Genomic DNA, 20,822 nt, shown 5'->3' with positions numbered 1-20,822 from the left:
AATATCATTTTAGGACTGAAGTGATAAAAGAAACAGGAAATTCAGTCTAGGATTCAGATTAAACTGTTAATTATAATTTTAAAAAATTCCTAAATTTTTGTACAATTATTTTATTAACATATAAATTCAAAGTTAAAAGGGCATCATGTTCTGAACACACAGTAAGCAAATCTATTCTATATTTAAAAAATAATATTATGTTTTGCTTTCCCCTGTACTGGCAAGCTACATGGGGTATAACATTAACATTTTTTTTACTGAGCCAAGCTGTTACTCAATGTTGTCATGTGCTTCTTTGTTTGTAGGAGAACAGCAAGTCAACTAGATTAAATATATGGCCTAGGGAGCTGCCGCTGAGTGTCTTGCTGGAAGGGAAAAAACCATGCTTGGCCACATTTCATACTGAAGTGAAGCTCTTTCAGCATTTCACATTGATGTGTTCAACTACAGCTATAAAGAGGAAATAAAAGTAAGGATATTTGAGGGCAATTCCAAGACAGAGAGTCACTTCCCAGGAAGTAACCAGAAAGAGAGAAAGAAAATACCGGGATTCTTCTAGGGTATGCCTATGTCCATAGCTATTCATAGTAGCAGAGTGGAGGCTGTGAACCTTATTGTAGTAAATCAGGAGTTCTACATCCCTGTCAAACTTGTATCCTTCAACCATGGAAACCTGAGTTTGGGACCAGCAAGGGAGCCAGATTGGAACCATCACTCTTTTCTTCCTGGAGCTGAGGTCAGAGCTGAGGGCCACAGGCTTCTTCCACCAGTGAGCATGACCAGGAGCAGAAGGGAGAATCAAGGGACAACTCAGCACATTAAATCTGGATGAGGAGAGAGCACAGTGCACCTCCCTCTGAGTTAACAGGGAAAAATAAGGAGCATTTGGGAAGGGTTGGACAAAGTCAAGACCCAACACCCAAGAAATAGGGTCCTGGCAACAACACTCCTCTGATTTACTAGAGCAGAAGTCTTATCATCTGCAAGGAACTGAATGGACTCCAAGGGAAGTTGGAATGAACCCTCTGGATACCATGCTGGGAGCTGATGGTGGCAACCATGCTGAGTGTGTAGAACAGTTCCTTCGAAAGGACAACAGGAATTTGTATATCATGGCACTGTCCCCAGAGCTTGCAAATAGTTATCTTGCCAGCACTTTTGGCACCCCCATAACTGTAAGAGAAGTTTCCTAATTATGCCACCACTATTATTCAATGAGGACAGGTACTTATCAGAAAGATAGTATCTAGGATTCAAAATGGCTAGGAGCAGGTAGCACATGGCCCCATGTGCTTCCTGGTGCAACTTGTGCACATACTTCAGGGTGAGCTTCACCTTCAACCCAGGCTAGAGGTTCCCTAGATTCTAACAGAAGACATCCCCAGAGTACCTGTCTTCATCCAATATTTAGGCATGGAGATCCAGGACATTGCTTCCTCACAGTTCTTTTGGGCCTAAAGATAATATGATGAGCAATGAAAAAAAGAAACTTAATATGAAGAGACTAGGAGCAGAGAAAAAAAGACTGTTGGAATGGCAGTACTATGGACTTTGGCATGTTCCCAGCTACAGTTAGAATGCCTCCAATTGATTTTTCCCAAAAATGACTTTAGAAACCAGCAGTTAGAAGCAAGAAACAGCATTCAAAACCAGCGTGTTTTGTGAAGGTGCCACTTGTAGCAATTGTAAAGATTGTGCAGAAAGGAAAAAAAAAAGAAGAGAGGAAATACAGTACTCATCTTTGTACCTCCAATTTGTCCTGTAATTCTGCCACAATATTCTTCCCATCTATCAAGGGATTGAAACTATAGACAGCAGAGACTTCATCCATGGGGAACACAAAGGAGGCCTCCAAAGGCATTTTCTCCTCATTCTCATAGTTTAAGATTGCAGACAGGACAGTCACAAACTCATAGGTAGACAAGGTCACAGAGATGCCCTTCAGTGCCATTGGGAATACATCAGTATCAAAAAGTTCAAGAAGCTTTAGCAGAAGGCCTCCTGCAGGCCAAGAATTGGGCTATGTTCTTGGCTCCTTTTGAAGACTGATTAGATCATAGGGTGGCAATATGCTGACACAACATGGCTGTGGAAAACAGTTGGCCACAGAGGTATGGCATGCTTCTCTCTAGCGGGGAGAGAGGGAATCAGAGGGTTAGTGTTGTAGCTAGGAGGTAGGTAGGTGGAGAGAAAGGCAGGATGATATGAATACTGAGGCTCCTGCTGAATGCTAACCACAGGTGGGGAGGCTGTAAGATTCACCAGTGCCCACTAAAAGGAAATCCCTGAAATACCCTGATGCTGCTTTAAATAGCAGTGCCCTATATTCAGAAGTGTGTTCCATACTCCACTCCTTAGGAATATAGCATAAGTGTTATAAACTTAACCCTCCTGAACCTTAGTACTCTCTTTCTAAAATGAAAAAAATAGAATTTTCATATAACATATGAATTACATGTGACCTTTTTATACTACAGCACTTCAGAAAGGTTCTTGCAATAGGGTAAAGAGTGGCCACAATGGCTGATCAAGGTCAAAGCCTTGAATGTTAGGCAGCTGGGAGGAGAGAGGGCTTCCTCTGAGCCAGGTAGCTTTGTCCGTGTTGGACACTAGACATGCAAGAGTCTGGCTTAACAGGTCAGAAGCAGGCAGGTAAGGGGAGGAGCAAGGAGAGGCACTGGGAACTTCAGGAGGAGGTAGGTGACCCTGCTGCCTGCACTAGGGGAATCCCAAACCTAAACCTCAGGATGGACAGCTTCCCATTCTGCTCCTCCCAGGGGAGGAGCCCAGTTGCAGGCAGAACTGGAGAACCTGGGCTTCATCCAGGAGGAGATGTGGGCTGCAGAGTGGGGCCTGCACAAAAACAGAGTGATTTATCTTTAATTTTTCAGTCCTATATTTTTAGTGTTCAGACATTTACAAAATAGGCAGCAGCAGTCTCTTCAATTTCTACATAGATGGGCTTAGAGGCTGCAATGATTCAGTTGCATGGAGGCTTAAAGCCACATTTCCAAAACACAAACTTACATAAAATTGAGAAAACATCACTTATCCCAGAGAAAGAGAGAGGGAGGGAAGTAAAAAGGGATGGAGAGAAACAGAGAGGAAGTAAGAAAAGGGAAAGGGAGGCATGGGGATTATCAGAAGATGTCTACATGCCCCCTCCAGGCATCCCCCAAGGTTCCCCTAAATAGCCAAACCTGCAGAAATCCCTGGGGACACACACCAGGGCTAAGTCCCACACCTCTGGCACTTGGGGCTACAGTAGGCACCAACAGATCAGGGGCAGGGGGAAGGAAGGCAGAATGGGAGGCCCTCAGGCCTGAGGTGCAGGGCTGGGAGTCCCCCAGGGCAGGCAGCAGGGTCAGCTACCTCCTCCTGAAGTTCCCAGGGCTCTGAGCTGATGCAAGGTGAAAGCAACTGTGGCTAAATTTCCCTGAAGCCCTGCCCCCTTCTAGGGACCAGTTATCAAGTGGGGACCATATCACTAAGGGATCAGTGGGAAATTCTTAAAGGTTTGAACTTCTTTCCTCTGGATCCAGAGGAAAGTCCGAGAATTGAGAATGTTGACTTGCCTCTGCCTGATCTCTCCAAAGGAACTGTTAAGAAGACAGGCACAGGGAAGGGGCTTGTTTTTTAGGTGAAAATGCTGCAACAGTACATCAGTAATACCAAACAAACAACAAAAACAAGAAGAACAATATATATACATATATATATATATATATATATATATATTATATGTAAATATTTATATATGTGTAAATACTTATATATACATACCTGTAAACAGACTTTACAAAGGGTTTGGTTATGCTGGCCCTGCTAATGTAACAGAGTTCGGAAATTGGGTTCTTTGTCTCATGAATTTGAGGAGTGAAATCCACAAACACAAGGGTGACAGCAAAGTAATAGGATTTATTAGAGTAATAGAAAGAAAGCAGAGTTCCTGAAGGGGAGGGGTCCCAAGAGAAGGATGCTAATGGGTGACTATTGTCTAGGGTTTTTTAAAGGCATATCTGATGGCCCAGCAAAGGTGATTGGCGGGGTAAGGGTTACTAACAGGGACCAGTCAAACTCTTCAAGTTCTGTGCTTAATATACCATTCAGAAGTGCATAATTTCAATGACTTATTTACATAATTAAGAAGACAGGTCTCATGTGGTGTTTTTTGACACCTCAATTAAGAAGTGGAAGCAGTTCATATAGGGGTATACTTGTGGTCCGTCATTGCTAGGGGTGAGGGCAAGGAGTGCTATGGTTGAAGCTTTGAGGAACAGAAACAGGTGTTTTAATCCAGAAGTCACTGTGGTAAACACAGGGTAGCAACTCACGGAATGTCTTTCAGAACCAATGTCTTCTTTTGGTTTGATTATGTCTCCCTCCCCAACTGCCGTTCTTCAAGGCCCTTATCTTGGCTGCCTATGGGGGATCTATCATCCTGTACCACTTCTAGGAATATTAGGGGCTTTTTATCATTGATTACTCATCTTTAATGTGAATTCTCTGTTCCTACATTCTACCTAGAGGTAGGGCCAGCAACATACTTTGTTGAGATAGCATCCATTTTCTAGGGACCCTGCCTTCCAGGTATGGTGACTTGTTTGTCTCATCGGGATGGTAAATCAAGTATTTGATATAATAATTTAAGTAGAATAAGAATATCTTCTTAAGTCAAGAATATCATTACTCATTTTCTTGGTGTGGGGTGGTCCTAAGATGGCTAGAGTTAGGCTACCTCACTGGTACTTCCAGCCAGCTCTGTTTTGTATGTAGTCAAGGTCATAAGCACCCTGATGCAGCATATGTACTCAAGGTCAAAAATATCTGCTGGTGAGCATGCACTTATGAAGGTATTTATATAACCTGTTGGCACTGGGCCTCCTTTGTTTGGCCTGAATATAGAAAAGGGCTATGGAAAGACGCAGGAGTCTGCTGCCACCTTCAAATAAAGCATGTCCACAATTCCATCACCTCACATCTTCTTGCACCTGCAGGATCCTGAATATGGTCCCCAGGTCTGAGCCCTGCAGGACACCTGGCTGAAGGACAGTACACATGATCAAATTCCCTGTATCCTCTGTATTTCAAAAGAGCCCACTTAATCTGAAACTTAAATAAAGTCATATAAATGTAGAGAATCTGTGTTAAGTATATACCATGTGATTGGTGGGATAAGTGTTGCTGGCAGGGACCAGTCAAACTCTTCAAGCTCTAAGCTTAATAAACCAATTAGAAATACATAATTTCAATGCCTGATTTACATAATTAAAAGGACAGGTCTCATATGGTGTTTTTTGACACCTCAATTAAGAAGTGGAAGCAGTTCAGAGAGGGGTATGTTTGTGGTCAGTCATCGCTAGGGGTGAGGGCAAGGAGTGCTATGGTTGAAGCTTTGAGGAACAGAAACAGGGGTTCTAACCCAGAAGTCACTGTGGTAAACACAGGGCAGCAACTCACGAATGTCTTTCAGAACCAATGTCTTCTTTTGGTTTGATGATGTCCCCCTCCCCACTGTCCTTCTCCAAGGCCCTTATCTTGGCTTCCTATGGGGGATCTATCTTCTTGCATCACTTCTAGGAACATTACAGGCATTGTATCATTGATTCCTCATCTTTAATGTGAATTCTCTGTTCCTACATTCTACCTGGAGGTAGGGCCAGCAACATACATTGTTGAGGTAGCATCCATTTTCTAGGGACCCTGCCTTCCAGGTATGGTGACTTGTTTGTCTCATCAGGAGGTAAATAAAGTGTTTGATATAATAGTTTAAGAAGACTAAGAATATCTTCTTAAGTCAAGTCAAGAAGATCAGTGTTCATTTTCTTGGTGTGGGGTGGTCCTAAGATGGCTAGAGTTAGGCTACCTCACTGGTACTTCCAGCCAGCTCTGTTTTGTAGTCAAGGTCATAAGCACACTGATGCAGCATATGTACTCAAGGCCAAAATATCTGCTGGTGAGTGTGCACTTATGAAGGTATTTATGTAACCTTTTGATACTGGGCCTTCTTTGTTTGGCCTGAACATAAAAAAGGTTTATGTAAAGATGCAGGAGTCTGCTGCCACTTTCAAATAAAGCACATCTATAAATCCAACTGCACCTCACATCTTCTCTCACCTGCAGGATCCTGAATATGGTCCCCAGGTCTGAGCCCTGCAGGACACCTGGCTGAAGGACAGTACACATGATCAAATTCCTTGTATCCTCTGTATTTCAAAAGAGCCCACTTAATCTGAAACTTAAATAAAGTCATATAAATGTAGAGAATCTGTGTTAAGTATATACGATGTGTGTGGATGGCCAGCTTTGATTTGGGTCTCTGTCATGTGTTTGTTGTGGCATTTTTTTCTCCAAGTATTCATTCTTGCATCTGTGAAATGAAGATAGTGGTGCAGCTAACTCCCTGGGTGGTTTTTACAATCTAATGGATCTTAATGGATAGGAAAGTAAATACACACACACACACACACACACACACACACACACACACACACATACATATACATATATAGAAAGCACTATATAAGAACAAATTTTATTTCATAGCTTCTAAATTCTGGTGCAGATATTTATTAGTACTACATATGCCAAATTAATTTGTGAGAAGAGATGATTTACTTCTCTGGGTAAAGAGCATAATTTTTCTTTCTCTTAGCTGAAGATTCTGGAAAGCAACAGAGAGAAGCTAGAAAAGTGAGAAGAGTTTATCATCTGATCTTGCTGGGATAAAAGCACAGAACTAAAATTTTACCACAGACCAGACATGACAATCTGGTTGGAAATAGCTGAATCAGGAAACACACTTATGAAGCTGGTTATGAGAAAGAAAATGTTTTAAAAAGTCCCTACACCTGGCACAATGAACAAGTAAACAGAACTTTAATGAAGTTCTGTTTGCATTCTATTTTGTGTTTGTTTATTTACTTTGTGTTTATTCAAATTTATTTAAACACACTGGACAATTTTATTTTTTTCAGATAAAATATTTATTGAGACCTATGATCAAATTTCTGGAAGAAAAACACATAATTCAATCTTTGAGTCCCATGTTTTTACCGGGCTTCTATACACAAGGCACTGTTCTGCACATTGACATTATGGCTAACAACAGGACAGACAGAAATCTTCTCTCAACTGGAGTTCACACTGTAAAAGGGAGGGGGTAAAATTCAATAAATAAGCAAATAAACAAAGAGGAAAATATCAAGTAATAAAGCACTTAAAACAAAATATCATGTGTGTTTAAACATGAGATATGTTCTGAGAAATGTGTCATTATGAGACCACAGAGTGTACTCACACAGACCTAGATGGTCTGTGTTAATCACCAGACATGGCCCCTTGATGAAACCAAGATATTCATTGAACAGACAAGATATTAGACTAGAGCTAGCATAACACAGAACATTGTTTTATTTAAGGGTCTTTTAAAACAAATAGTGGGAATATCCTCTGAAAAGAAAAAAAATAATATAGTATAGTAAATATATAGCCAATCTAATTCATCTGTAGTTACTATCAACTACTGTGTACCCTCCATAATTGTATGTGCTGTATATAGTACATGTACATGACTGGCAGTGCATGCAGTAGTAGGCTTGTTTCTACCAGAATCACCCCTCCTGAGTGATACATTGATACATTGTGCTATGATGCTATGATGGTTTGAACATCTTTTCACTGAGAAATGGGAATTTTCATCTCCATGACTCTTTTTGGTGACACCATCTGAGATGTGATTTGTCCAGTTGTGGAGGGAAACATCATTATGCAATTATATGAGTTGAGTTCAACCCAAAAAAACAGAGGCTACTTTAGTGAAGTATCTACACACAAAAGTCTGATCTTATGCTTTCGCCTTGCTAGATATACTTTAATATTGATGATGAATTTTTTGTAGATTAGTAACCATACCAAGTGGAGCCAATTCCACAGCTGTTCAGAATAAAGGCATTTCCCAGCAGCCTTAAAGCAGGTATCACCTTGTAATTGAGTTCTGGCCCATGGGAAATGAGAAACCACAAGAGACAAGGGATAGGGGAAAATAGGAAAAATGGAAGAATAGACAGCCAAATTCCCCCAGGCTTATAGAGAACAAAGCTTCAATGAGACATCTGCCCAAAACAGAGAAATGAGTGGTCAGGTGAGATTCACAAGCTATTGGTTCCTAATTCCTTGGAAGATTATCTTGATTACTGTGTATTAACTTGTAGCTCTAGAACTATTTCATCATTCAGCACTTAATTTCTCCCTATGCTCACAGAGCTCTTGCTTGTGGAGTCTTGGGATATGTCACAGCAGAGGCATCAGAGGGACCATGAAACCATTTAAAATCCCTAAGATGTACAAGATAAAATCAGTTTTTCTCTGAGTCACATGTTCAAGTGAGGATGAAAACAAAGAGCTAAATAAGGGTTCATTTGGAGCTAGCACATAGAGAATTCACTTTCTGTTTGCAAATGAAAAGGACCACTTGAGGTCATCACCTAGAAAATTCAAGCTCAATTCCATGACGTCTAGGAAAGAGACACATTCAGAATGGACATCCCCACTGTCCTATAAAAAAAAAAAGTAAGATAAAAGGAGGGGAAATTTTGTTTCTATTTGTTGAGCCAGTATGACCTTCTTGATCATGTAAGTACTCAGAAATTCTCATGTTTTTCAACCTCATTCTGAATACTTGGGGTGCAGGATTCATGACTCAGCTCATGGGTTTCTGATGTGATGGCCAGGGTCCATTCCCCAATCCCTCTCTCCAGCAAATAGCATGTGGGAATATATTTGTTTATTAGTTTTTTGCTCTCTCCTAATCAATTCAACATCTGTTACATTCCAAGCACCACAAAATTGCTGAGGATTAAGTATTAGTTGAATAAGTTCCATGATGTGGTGCAAATAGTAACTTAATGAAACAAAGATATGAAAAAACTTTTCCTACATAGTCAGGTAGGGAGGGGGAGCTTGGTTGGAATAGACAAACTCTAGATAGGGCAAAGGAGTGGGAGAGGAAGGGAGAGGTGGGGGATTAGAAATGATGGTGGGATATAATGGACATCATTATCCAAAGTACACATATGAAAACATGAATTGATGTGAATATACTTTGTATACAACCAGAGATATGAAAAATGTGCTCTATATGTGTAATATGAATAGTAACGTACTCCACTGTCATATATAAAAAACTTAAAAATTTGCTTTTTTATTTTCTGAGGAATTAATACATTTCTTTTTAAATTCCTCCATTTTCATCTTATTTTCCTGAAATGTAGTGTGTTTCCCAAGGTTTGGCCTCCAGCCTTAGTTTGAGCTGGCCTTATCCTGTCTCCTCTAGTGATGTCACTGAGTTTAAGACATAACTCTCCTCTCAATGTAGGTACTTTCCAAATCCATCAGCATGGGACTTCCATAATAAATGTAGTGATATGAACCATTTTATTTCATATCTTATGTATCAAAATGTTTTAAGAACATCTTCATATTTGTACTCCATGGGGAGGTAAATATTATCTTATTTTTTGAAAAACAAACATTTAGCCAGGCCCTGTGGTGCACGCCTGTAATCCCAGCAGTTTGGGAGGCTGAGGCAGGAGGATTATTAGTTCAAAGCCAGTCTCAGCAACTTAGCAAGGTACTTAGCAACTCAGCCAGAACCCGTCTCTAAATAAAATATATAAAAGGGCTGGGAATGTAGCTCAGTGGTCGAGTGTCCCTGGGTTCAACCTCAGTACCAAAAAATTAAAAAATAAAAAGGGCTAGGGATGTCGCTTAGTGTTTGTGCACCCCTGAGTTAAAATCTTAGTACCAAAAACAAAAAAAGAGAAAAACAAACACTTAATGGGTGCCTACTGTGTGCAGAGTACAATTTTAGGAATATCCCACATGCTCAGGGAACAGCATTATAGTGGTGAATGTCAAAGTACTGACTTGTAGGACACAAATGAGAAGCCAATAAAGAAAACATTCAGTGGTTGGCCTGAACTTCCCCATTTTACCCTTATCATTCTGTTTAAGTTATTAATTTTATCTCCTCTTACTCTCAAAATATCCTGGATGGAATGATAAATTTTGACTGAGTAGTTAAGGGTGAGACTACCTGTGCAGGGAAAGCTTTCTGCTTCATTACAGGGAGAAGCAGAATTGTAGAGATGATGAACTACTAGTCTAAAGTCACACCATCTAAAAAAGGATTTGAACTTGGGCCTTTAAATCTTTAATTCAAATTCTTTTGGCTATGCCATGTTGTACATCTCATAGAAAAATGATACAGTTTGAGTTCAATCTTCTATGAAAGTGGTCTTTTTATTATGGGTGTCCCGTAAGTTACTATTTAAATTATTATACTTGATTCCATGTGTCTCTGAGGCCTATGAAACTCTCTAGTTGTGAGTGCAGAAATAGTAAGATGGAATATTTAGTGATTTAAAAATAACATTTGAAGTTATAAATATAAACATTGTTTTAATTGAAATTTCAGGTTGCAATAGTGTTATTTTCATGAGAAATTTCATGTAGGCTTTCTTTACTCTGAGTCTATAACTTAAAGAAATCATGTGAATTTTGTTTGAGCCTCAACAATATGACTCTTCTCTCCCCTTGTGCATCAGGATATAATTTTCCAACATAATTCATATTTCACTGTTTTAAATGAATTGGAGCAGGACTTGCATGTGGACTGTGGGGGACACAATAGGCACTTAAGCAGTGGTTCCCAGTCTTCTCCACCATATACATATTTTTGAGCCCCAGAAAATTAAGCAATCTCCATGGGAAGCAAAGTGTATTTTTAAAAATTTCCCCAAATTGTGCTATCAATGCCAGTTTTGCTTATACCCATATTAACCCAGAGCATCAAGAGTGTCTTTCCCTTGCTCAGAATGAAGGAGTAAATAGCACTCGCTGGGGCTGGGATAGCACTAAATAACACCTGCAAAATGCCAAACATTTTATTAAGTGCCTCACAAAACCTCACAAAACCTACACTGAACAATCGTATTGATCCCTATTTTTGATATAAGCAAAATTAAGGGAAATCAATGTCACAAACTAATAAGAAAAATCTATTCTAAATTTACAACCCACCTAAATTCCCTCCCACCTTAAAAATCTTGTCTTTTCTAATCACCATTTCCTATTACTCCTCTCCTCCAGACAGCAGTACAATTCTTTATCATTTCCAAAGTGTATCATGAATATCACCATATTTAATCTTTATAGCAATTCTTGGAGGAAAAATTATCTGGGTTAATCAATAACAAGTATTTATGGGGTTCCCACCATTCATCAAGCACCATTATAGGAACATCCCAGACTTTCAACACTATTTTCCCATTCACTTAATCTATCATAATTTCAGGCACCTGCCTACATCTCTACTTATCCCCTGCATTTTCGCAGCTGAAATATCACATATTATTTTGAAAATTTCTCTCTCTTGTTAAACATCTTTTCATAGGAATACGTTAAAACCTCTGCGTGACAGGTATCCTGTTCCTCCTTTCTATTAATTGAGCGGAACTCAATTGTTAAGAGACCTCCAACTAGGCCTGTGCAGAGATGGCTACTTCAGATCATGGGCGCCACCTAGTGGCCACATTCTCTCTTTGGTTTTGCACAAATGTAAACTGGTTTCAAGTTCAGATGATCCTCCACAGGGAAAAGACAACACTAGTCTGGGGCAGACGGAGTGGGGGATTGGGGAGGGGGGTGGGTTTAAAGAATGCCAACTTTTTTCCAACAAGAAACACAAAAAGGTCCTAATACTCAAAGATCCCACCAATACAATACTCGTAGTCTCTAGAGACTCAATGACATGACAGCAGGAAAGTAAATACGTCGCATTAACGTATTGTGACAATATTCTGTAATTTATTATCTCATGAACCAACATGCATGATCAAATGTATCTTAAACAGGCTATGGTGTGTGAATAGTTTTGTCCTATATTAGGTATTTTTACATTCATTGCTTTTCATATTGTCTTCTTTGTGTCACAGAACTTTATTCTTGACTCTCCGATGTTCCCTGTACTTGGGGCAGTTCATTATCTTCCCTTGACCTCTACCTCCATCTATCTTTTACATTTTTTCACTCCAGCAATAGACAATGAATGAGCAGTTGCCATTAATTATGAGGATGGTACTTCTCATTCTATTTATCCTAGATGAGGAATTAGAAAACATTGAACTTTAGTGGAAATCTGAGTTCCTTTCATTGTGCATGGAATTTAGATAGAAATGCAGATTCACTGCAATGATTGCATTCTGGAATTATTAGAAAAGGCTGATAATTGTCTTAGGACAAAATATTCATTTTAGAGCATTTGAAAGTTTGATTCCAATAACACATGATACTAGATATGGTATTCTAGAGATACAATGATGATCATGTTCTACTATATTTGACAGTACTGTACAGTGTATTTACAAATCTGTTGAAGAAGGTTAATTAATGTTAAATATTCTTACCATGATTATTATTTTTAAATACAAATTTTTACATAAAAATCCCCAAAAGTTGTAGTAATTAAATATTTTAGTTTCATGACTCTAAGTCTTCAAAAAATTACACTATTAACAATGTTTAAATATCTCCTATTTAAATTTAAATTCTAAACAATTTAAGTCCCAAGGAAATATTTGAATATTCTACTAGTAGATTATTTTCAGTAAAATAACATGGAATAACAAGTGGACATCTTGTCTTGTTTAATTATATTTAAGGTAAAGTCTTTCAGTAATTTGCCATTATGAGCAATATAGACTGAGGAGATTCATATAGGTGCTTTTTCTTTTTTGTTACCCTATTAGTTACTTTATTAGTTATAAGAACAGTTCTGTGGGATATTAAGGACTGGGTACTATTAACAACAAATCATAAGGCATAGAACAAAAATATAAATAGTTCTATTTGATAATTATTTAAAATGAATTATTTAAAATACACATTACTGGTATCTCAAAGTCTTTGATGAGATAGATGAAGTACTGGTAGAAAACAAGAGAGATGACTGAAAAGGCTTAAACTGTTTCAAAATTCACTATGAAATGGATTGATAATGTCTAATTACCAGAAAAAAAAATCTTCTCTATTTAGAATTCCCAGAAGAAAATGGCAGAAGAAAACCATTCCACAGTGACTGAGTTCATCCTGGCTGGATTAACAGACAAACCAGAGCTCCAGCTGCCCCTCTTCATTCTCTTCCTAGGAATCTATGTGTTCACAGTGGTGGGGAACCTGGGCATGATCACACTGATTGGGCTCAGCTCTCACCTGCACACTCCCATGTACTATCTCCTCAGCAGTCTCTCCTTCATTGACCTCTGCCATTCTACTGTAATCACACCTAAAATGCTGGTGAACTTTGTAACAGAGAAAAACACCATCTCCTATGCTGAATGCATGACTCAGTTCTACTTCTTTGCAACTTTTGCAATTGCAGAGTGTCACATGTTGGCTGCAATGGCATATGACCGCTATGTTGCTATCTGTAACCCTTTGCTTTACAAGGTAACCATGTCTATTCAAGTCTGTTGTTGGATGGTAGTTGGGGTGTATACTGTGGGCTTGATTGATGCCACAGCTCACATATTCTGCATGCTAAGAGTGCTTTTCTGTGAAGCTATAATAAACCATTATGCCTGTGATCTTTATCCACTATTGGAGCTCTCCTGTTCCAGTACTTTTATAAATGAGATAGTAGGTTTGTGCATCAGTGCATTTAATATCTTTGTTCCAACCATGACAATCCTTAGCTCCTACATCTTCATCATAGCCAACATCCTGCGCATTCGCTCCACTGAGGGTAGAGCCAAAGCCTTCAGCACCTGCAGCTCCCACATCTCTGCTGTTTGTCTCTTCTTTGGATCTGCTGCATTCATGTATCTTCAGCCATCATCAGTCAGCTCCATGGACCAAGGGAAAGTATCATCTGTGTTTTATACCATTATTGTGCCCATGCTGAATCCTCTGATCTACAGCCTGAGGAATAAAGATGTCAAAGTGGCCCTAAGTAAGCTCCTTGGAAAAATAAATTTTCTATAAAGAAAGAGTATTTTGTTTTAGAAAAAAATTTACAATTTCTGGGTGTTTGGTAATAAAATAGTCCAAAGAGCGCAATGAATATTCACAAGAAATAGAATTACTGATAGTTCTTTATTGTTTGGAAGAGCAGCGCCAAGGTTAAATTAGGTTCCCAGGAGTAGACTCATGCAGCACAATGGCCTTCCTGGAAACTCCAGATTCCATCTACTCCAAATAACCCATATCACCTCTAAATATTTGTCAAAATTTCTTCAAATTCCTCCAGAGGATTAATAATGGTTATTTATGTTTGCAACATAGATCTTTTCAGATAATACTCATTTAGCTTCACTCATCGAATATATATATTTGGCATATTCTTTAATATTATCAATAGATTGTGTATTTTGCTTTTTACCTAAGTATATTGGCAAACATTTCTGAAAGTTTGAACTCTAAAATAAATAATTTATTCTATTTAGAATATAAAAGTATAATCCCTAATTCTGACAAGCATGTAGAAGTGTATTAGGGTATCTGAGTCAAATGATGGGTGATGAGATACTCCTGATCCAGAAGGAGATGGCTATGTCATTGGCTATCAAGAGATAGCCAATGATAAACAAGACTCAATATAGTGTGTGTGTATATATTTATTTATTTATTTATTTATTTTACAGAATTCCTTGCTGGAGTAGAGATCATGCCTTTTTTCTCCATCTGTGTTTTAGAATTTCTCATTTAGAAGTGTTGTTGTTTTACTATTGCATTCATATGGGGTATTTGTTCATATAGGAAAGTTGAAACTGTACAATTTGCATTCTGACTAATGAAAAGTAGTCTTCCTAACCTCCAAATCAGTACCCATTCTTGAAAAATAAATTGTGTGAGGGAGCCAAAAATGTGACTTAGTGTCAAAAAATTCCTTTATTCTCTCATGCCCAAGTAAGTTCCTACTGGTGCTCTTGAAAACAGCAGACAGAAAACTAGTTCTCCTGAGAGGTAATTGTCCCCATTTGTCAGCCTCGGTAGTCTTAAGGGCACCCATCAGCTGCTCAGCATCCCTGCCTTCTCCTGATGGTGGTAGTAGCACAAAGGTGTTTTCTCCTACTCTCTCCCTAAAACAGTCTCAAAGATTCATGGAGACCAGATATATCTGTTTTATGTAAGAGCCGCTTCTAGATGAAATGTCAGGGTTATGTTCTCTCTTACACCGCTAAGCTTCAAAGCCTTGAAAAAATGTTGCATGAAGGAGACAAGCCTGATGCCTCCAAGTAACATCATGAGCTTCTCTCTTGCTCTCTGTTATGCTATGCCCACAGCAAGCACTTGCCACTGCTTCTTTACCCAATATGAGCATTTCAAGTCAGTTACGTTTGTTTCATTTTTAGAATCATTTGTCTTATATAATGGGCATAAAACATTGTTTGCGTGTGTGCTCTCTCTCTCTCTCTCTCTCTCTCTCTCTCTCTCTCTCTCTCTCTCTCTCACACACACACACACACACACACACACACACACACACACACAGAATGTTGCCTTAAACCAGAAGGTGAATCAGGAGTGGTTCTGTTGCTTATCACAGATATTGTTGCCTTTAAATTGTTGCTCTACTACACTACATGTTGTTTCCCTACAACTGTATCCAGATACTTCCTTCAGCTCCACCACCTGGCCATCAGGCAGATATGGAAAGAGAAGGGAATGTCCCCTGAATTTAAGAATAGTGACTGGAAAAAATGGACCTCCCCTCTATCTATATCGCCTTTATAAGGACTTAATCACACAGACAGACTTGGTAGCTGAAATAGGGCTGAGAAATGCTGTGGGTATCTGGCAACGTGACAAACTAAGACTCAGGGTGTTATTCTTTCAGGAACAAAGAAAGAATGACTATCAGGAATGAACCATTATTCAATGTTTGTATTAATCAGAGATGACTCAATTTGGTTCTCTCTAGAGTTTTAAATTTTGTATTAGCATTTCATCTACAAGGAATATTAAATAGTAACATAAAAATATTCTATTGCACATCTTTTAATATCTACTAGTAAGGTACAAGCCATATCAAACAACAAAGTCCCTATAATGCCTCAAAAACTCTGCTCATTTCTAAGAACTTGGCTTCATTCTCACAGCTTTCCTACCCTGTCATAGCTTCCTGATTTCATTTTGTCTTTGGATGTTTTTACACCTTTCAAACATAAACACAAGTATTTAATTCTCAGGCATTTCTTACCACCCCAGGCAATAAAATGGGCACATCTCTGGTTCATTCACATATTAAATAATGATGTCTCCACTGGTTTGACTTACCATTAATGATTGCTTATTGGTTCTACTCATAAAAATGTCTAATCTTGTGAAAAACTTGTGTACATATAAAAATTAATTTTAAATTAATACATTTGTATCACAGAAATTAAAGACAAACTGTATTTGAGAATATAACACAAGCTTATCATATTGTGAGAGAATATTCTGTTGTGTTATCTTCAATTATTAAAACTTTTGGTTACATATATATCCTATTTCTGGTCCTAAGGTTTGATCATTATTGATGAACAACATATTTTATTGGACTATAAATTATTTTACTAAATTTTTGCCCTTAAAAACTTAAATGATAGACTTTAACAATTCCCGAAATACCTTTGAACACCAAATTAAAGGTCCATATCTGGAAAAATATAATGAATTTCAGAGTAAATTTAATTATAAAAATAGTTCAACTTGTTGTTTCAAAATTATGTAACATTTAATGAACATTGGATTAAAATATTAAATAAATTTTACTCTAAAATAGTTTACAAGAAAGTAATTTCTATAACCCATTTTCATTATTCCTCAAAATTTCTTTTATTTTTCATGAGGAAAAAGTTAGGGCATTTTTTCATTCTAGTCTTGTTAGGCACTTTTTGCAGGTATGTATCAATATACAGAATTTTAGCAGAGAATTAAATGAAAGCTGTTTTTATTTCATGTGTAAGAAATACTGGTTTTTGGATCTATGACATTAATTGAATACAATTAGTACAGATGAATGAAAATAGAAACAGATCTTAGAAAGTTTGCTTATATGCTGTACTTTTATATTTTATTTCAAAAAAATAACTTTAGAGAATTCATTCACTGTTTCAAAATACTCCTGAAATTTTTAATTTTTAAATAACATCATAAAATTCACTACAACTCCAACAATACCTTTCATATATTTTTTTAAAATCCAGAGTCAAAAAAGAATATTGAAAATACTAAATGCTTGAGAACCAAAGTGAGAAAAGAAAATCCTAATTGTTGATTATCCTCAGAGTAGGCACTTGTGGGATGAGAGTCCAGTGGGAGGTCATTATCATTGTTTGTTCCTAATCAGACTCTGATTATCTCTACACAGTACATAAAATCATCATATTAGCCAACTTTTGCCAAGTGGCAAGTAGCTTTGGGCAGGAACTTCAGCAGAGATCAGGATTAGTGATGCAAAGGATACCTTTGGTCTGATACTTCCTCAGATCATCAAAATCCTTTTCCTCCAGAGCAACTGAGAAGAAAAATACACAACACTGGACACTCTGGGAAGAAGGAGGGGTATGTCTGAATCCCAGACCTTGACTATTAGAATCTTCTGTTGCGATTTCTGTCTCAAGAGATGGGGACATGGTTGTTTATGTCTCTTCCTATTTTCATTGTAAGACTACATATCTGGTGAGCACATATTCCCATATTACCTTCCTGTCCTGTGCAGTGTGAAATCATGGCAAACCCTTTTTTGTTTAACTGTTTCAAATCAGGCAGGGTGAGGGCTTTGTTCATTCATTTGGAATCTGTATTAACTCATGTCTGTGCTTCTAACAATAAATTTATTGCTCATCTTTTATTGAGACTTGTGATATGCAAGGCATTGTGCCAGCACTGTAATGCATTTACAATTAAGTATGGAAGAAAGGCTGTTAAATAAATCAGTGAATACAGAATTACTACATGCTACAGAGAATCAAAATAACATCTTATGGACACACAGAATTTGATCTTATTAACTGTGGTGTCACTATTAAAGATCTTAACCAAAGGGCCTTAACTATTAAGTAGGATTTCACAGGATAATGTGAAAGAAGAGAAACAGAAGAAATAATGAGTTAAAACTAAGGGCCTACTAAAAGGTCCTTGCATGTAATAGTCACTCCATGGAATACTTGTCGAAACACAGAAGAAGAAAACCAAACATTTTCTTTGTTTACTACTTTCGCTGACTCTCATTCTGGCCTAGAACCATAATAGCTTTGTCCTGTAGCATCTGCCCATTCAAGGTAGTCACCGCAGTGTCTAGTCAGTCTCTCTGACCTCATCTAGCACCCAACATTCTGAGAGCAGATACTCTTTACTAATCTCTTTATGCTGCACACCCACAACAAACATTTTGTTTATCACTATTTAATTTGCTTTAGTCCCCAATCTAATAGTAATCTTGAATTATTAATTCCATATAATTTTATTATTATTTTCTGTATCTTTTAAATTATTCCCTTTGTGGCATCATCCAAGTTATTGATATTTAAAACTATATTTTCCCTATCTTTCATATGTATGTGTATAGATAGACAGATAGAGATAGATAAATAGATTTCTTCTGATTTTCAAAGCAATCTAAACATAATATTTCTGAATTTCTAACTTAAGATATCTCACCTTATGATTATTGTTCCCCAATTTCACCTAACTATGATATGTTGCTCTCTATGTTCATCTACACCACATCCGTAATTTGTGTCCATAAGACCACTACAATGAATTTATAAGAAAGTTTACAAAACTCAGGATAACTCAGGATTATTCCATATTTTCACTCTATTAATACAGTAAATTTCCAAAAAAACAAAATCTGCATATACTGTGTTTACAATGGTCAAAGTGAGAGGCAGAAAATAAAATAACAGGAAGCAGGCAGGAGTGGAAGGTAGGATAGGAAATATAGGGAGTATGTTCAATAGGAATAAACATTTACTTATGCTAGATGACAAGTTCTAAAGATGTTCTATTGAGTATCCTGCCTGTGGTTAACAAGATGATATTGTGCATTTCCACACTTTAAAAAGACAGATCTCATATTACATATTCTTAACAAATAAAAAACATAATCAAAACCAACAAAAGTACATATGGGAACTTTAGAAGGCAGGAGATATATCAATTATTTTGAACGTGATGCTAATATTATGAGACTTAGATAGGTCCAAATTGAACAAATGGTATCCACTAAATATGTACAGTTACTTGTATATCAATTCTACCTAAAGAAAAGTGTTAGGAAACAAAAAGAATCTTTTTGCCCATACACTGTTTTGGTATTTTGCATTTGGTCCAAGCTCTCCAAGAAGGATCTGACAAATAAAGCCAAAACCACTTATGACGAACAGGTTATTTGCTAATTCCCTCTGGAGTCTAAGACATTCACACACCCTGGTGTTTGTGTGTGCACATGCACACACACACACACACACACACACACACACACACTTTGGTAGAGCAGAACAGGAAGTGATAGGAATTAAGATCATGCATCAGAGTCACACTGATGCATTGGGGGGATCTCAATCCATGGAATGGGTCAGAACCCAAAACAGCTGTCAAAATTGAAACAGTCAGGCCAGAGATAATGTAGCTTATTTGTTGGGGACCAATATTAAGTGGGACAGCCTTTTGAGATGCCAGAACACAGAAAAAGCAGTCGAGCACAAAATGTAAAGAATCAGAAATATGGAGGGGAGATTTCTTAGTCTGTTTTGTGCTGTAATAGTAGCATACCACAGACTGGCCAGGCATAGTGGCATACATCTGTTTTCCCAAAGGCTAGGAAGGCTGAGGCAGGAAGATTGCAATTCAAGATTAGCCTCAGCAACTTAGAGAGGCCCTAAGCAACTTAGTGAGATCCTGTCTCAAAATAAAACAAACAAAAAAAGGCATAGGGATATTGCCCAGTGGTTAAACACCACTGAGTTTCAACCCTGGAACAAAAATCAATAAATAATTACCAAAGATGAGGTAAAGTAGAATAGTCAGAAATACATATAGCTCAAGGTTCAGAAGACTAGAAAATCCAAGGTCAAAAGATCACATCTGGCAAGGGTCTCTCGCCACAAAATCACATAGTGGAATATTCAATAACTGGAGAGAGAGGGATAGAGGAGAGAAGAGAGAGAGAGAGAGAGAGAGAGAGAGAGAGAGAGAGAGAGAGAGAGAGAAGGAAGTAGCTCATCTTATCCTTAAATTAGGAACCCACAACTATGATAACTAATCCACTCTCAAAACACCATTAATCCACTCATCTCATGACAAAATCTCCTCTTTAAAGTCCTAATTCTCAACACAATTGACATTGGGCATCAAGTTTACAATACATGGAATTTTGAGGACATTCAAATTACCCTAGTATGGGAGCTCCACTTTGTTATTACAGGTATAATCAGAAAATGTAGTAAAATTAAAAAGTGACTTTTAAGTAAGATAACAAGAAAACTGTCAGCCTTGGTTTAACAAAATTAGCCACATTTTATCTCTATCATGAAATAACAATTTAGTATTGTAGATATAATTCAGCTTTTCTAGTGAGGAATAGAATTGGCCCAGAATTAGAGAAAACTGTGATCTGAAGGCGATGACCAAATGGAAAGTCAGAGAGTTGATATACTGACAAAAATTCATAGTACTTCACTTAAATCTGCTGTGTATTTCTGACAATTTTACAATTCTATTGTGATTCAATCTTGCTTAAGAAAATATATTTTTAGCTTTTTTGATTTTTC

At 37.6% G+C, this 20,822-nt stretch overlaps 1 protein-coding gene and 1 pseudogene across 1 annotated transcript; one reads left to right on the top strand and one right to left on the bottom strand.

Moving 5' to 3' along the window:
* Window positions 1-440: 440 nt before the first annotated feature.
* On the bottom strand, window positions 441-1,951 carry LOC113192557 (von Willebrand factor A domain-containing protein 5A-like; annotated as a pseudogene).
* Window positions 1,952-13,101: 11,150 nt separating this feature from the next.
* LOC113192526 (olfactory receptor 8G50-like) lies at window positions 13,102-14,043 on the top strand. The gene has a single exon (XM_026402684.2). It carries the CDS (start codon window positions 13,111-13,113, stop codon window positions 14,041-14,043), a length of 933 nt encoding a protein of 310 aa, XP_026258469.1. The 5' UTR covers window positions 13,102-13,110.
* Window positions 14,044-20,822: the final 6,779 nt, after the last annotated feature.

The sequence above is a fragment of the Urocitellus parryii genome, chromosome 4 (assembly GCF_045843805.1).
Source record: "Urocitellus parryii isolate mUroPar1 chromosome 4, mUroPar1.hap1, whole genome shotgun sequence".
In the NCBI taxonomy this organism is placed as follows: Eukaryota; Metazoa; Chordata; class Mammalia; order Rodentia; family Sciuridae; genus Urocitellus; species Urocitellus parryii.
The sequence above is the reverse complement of the archived record's forward strand: the minus strand, read 5'-3'. Positions and strand labels throughout refer to the sequence as shown.

What these genes read in the sequence shown, in the direction of transcription:
- LOC113192526 (XM_026402684.2), top strand. Translation starts at nt 13,111, where the DNA reads ATGGCAGAAGAAAACCATTCCACAGTGACTGAGTTCATCCTGGCTGGA.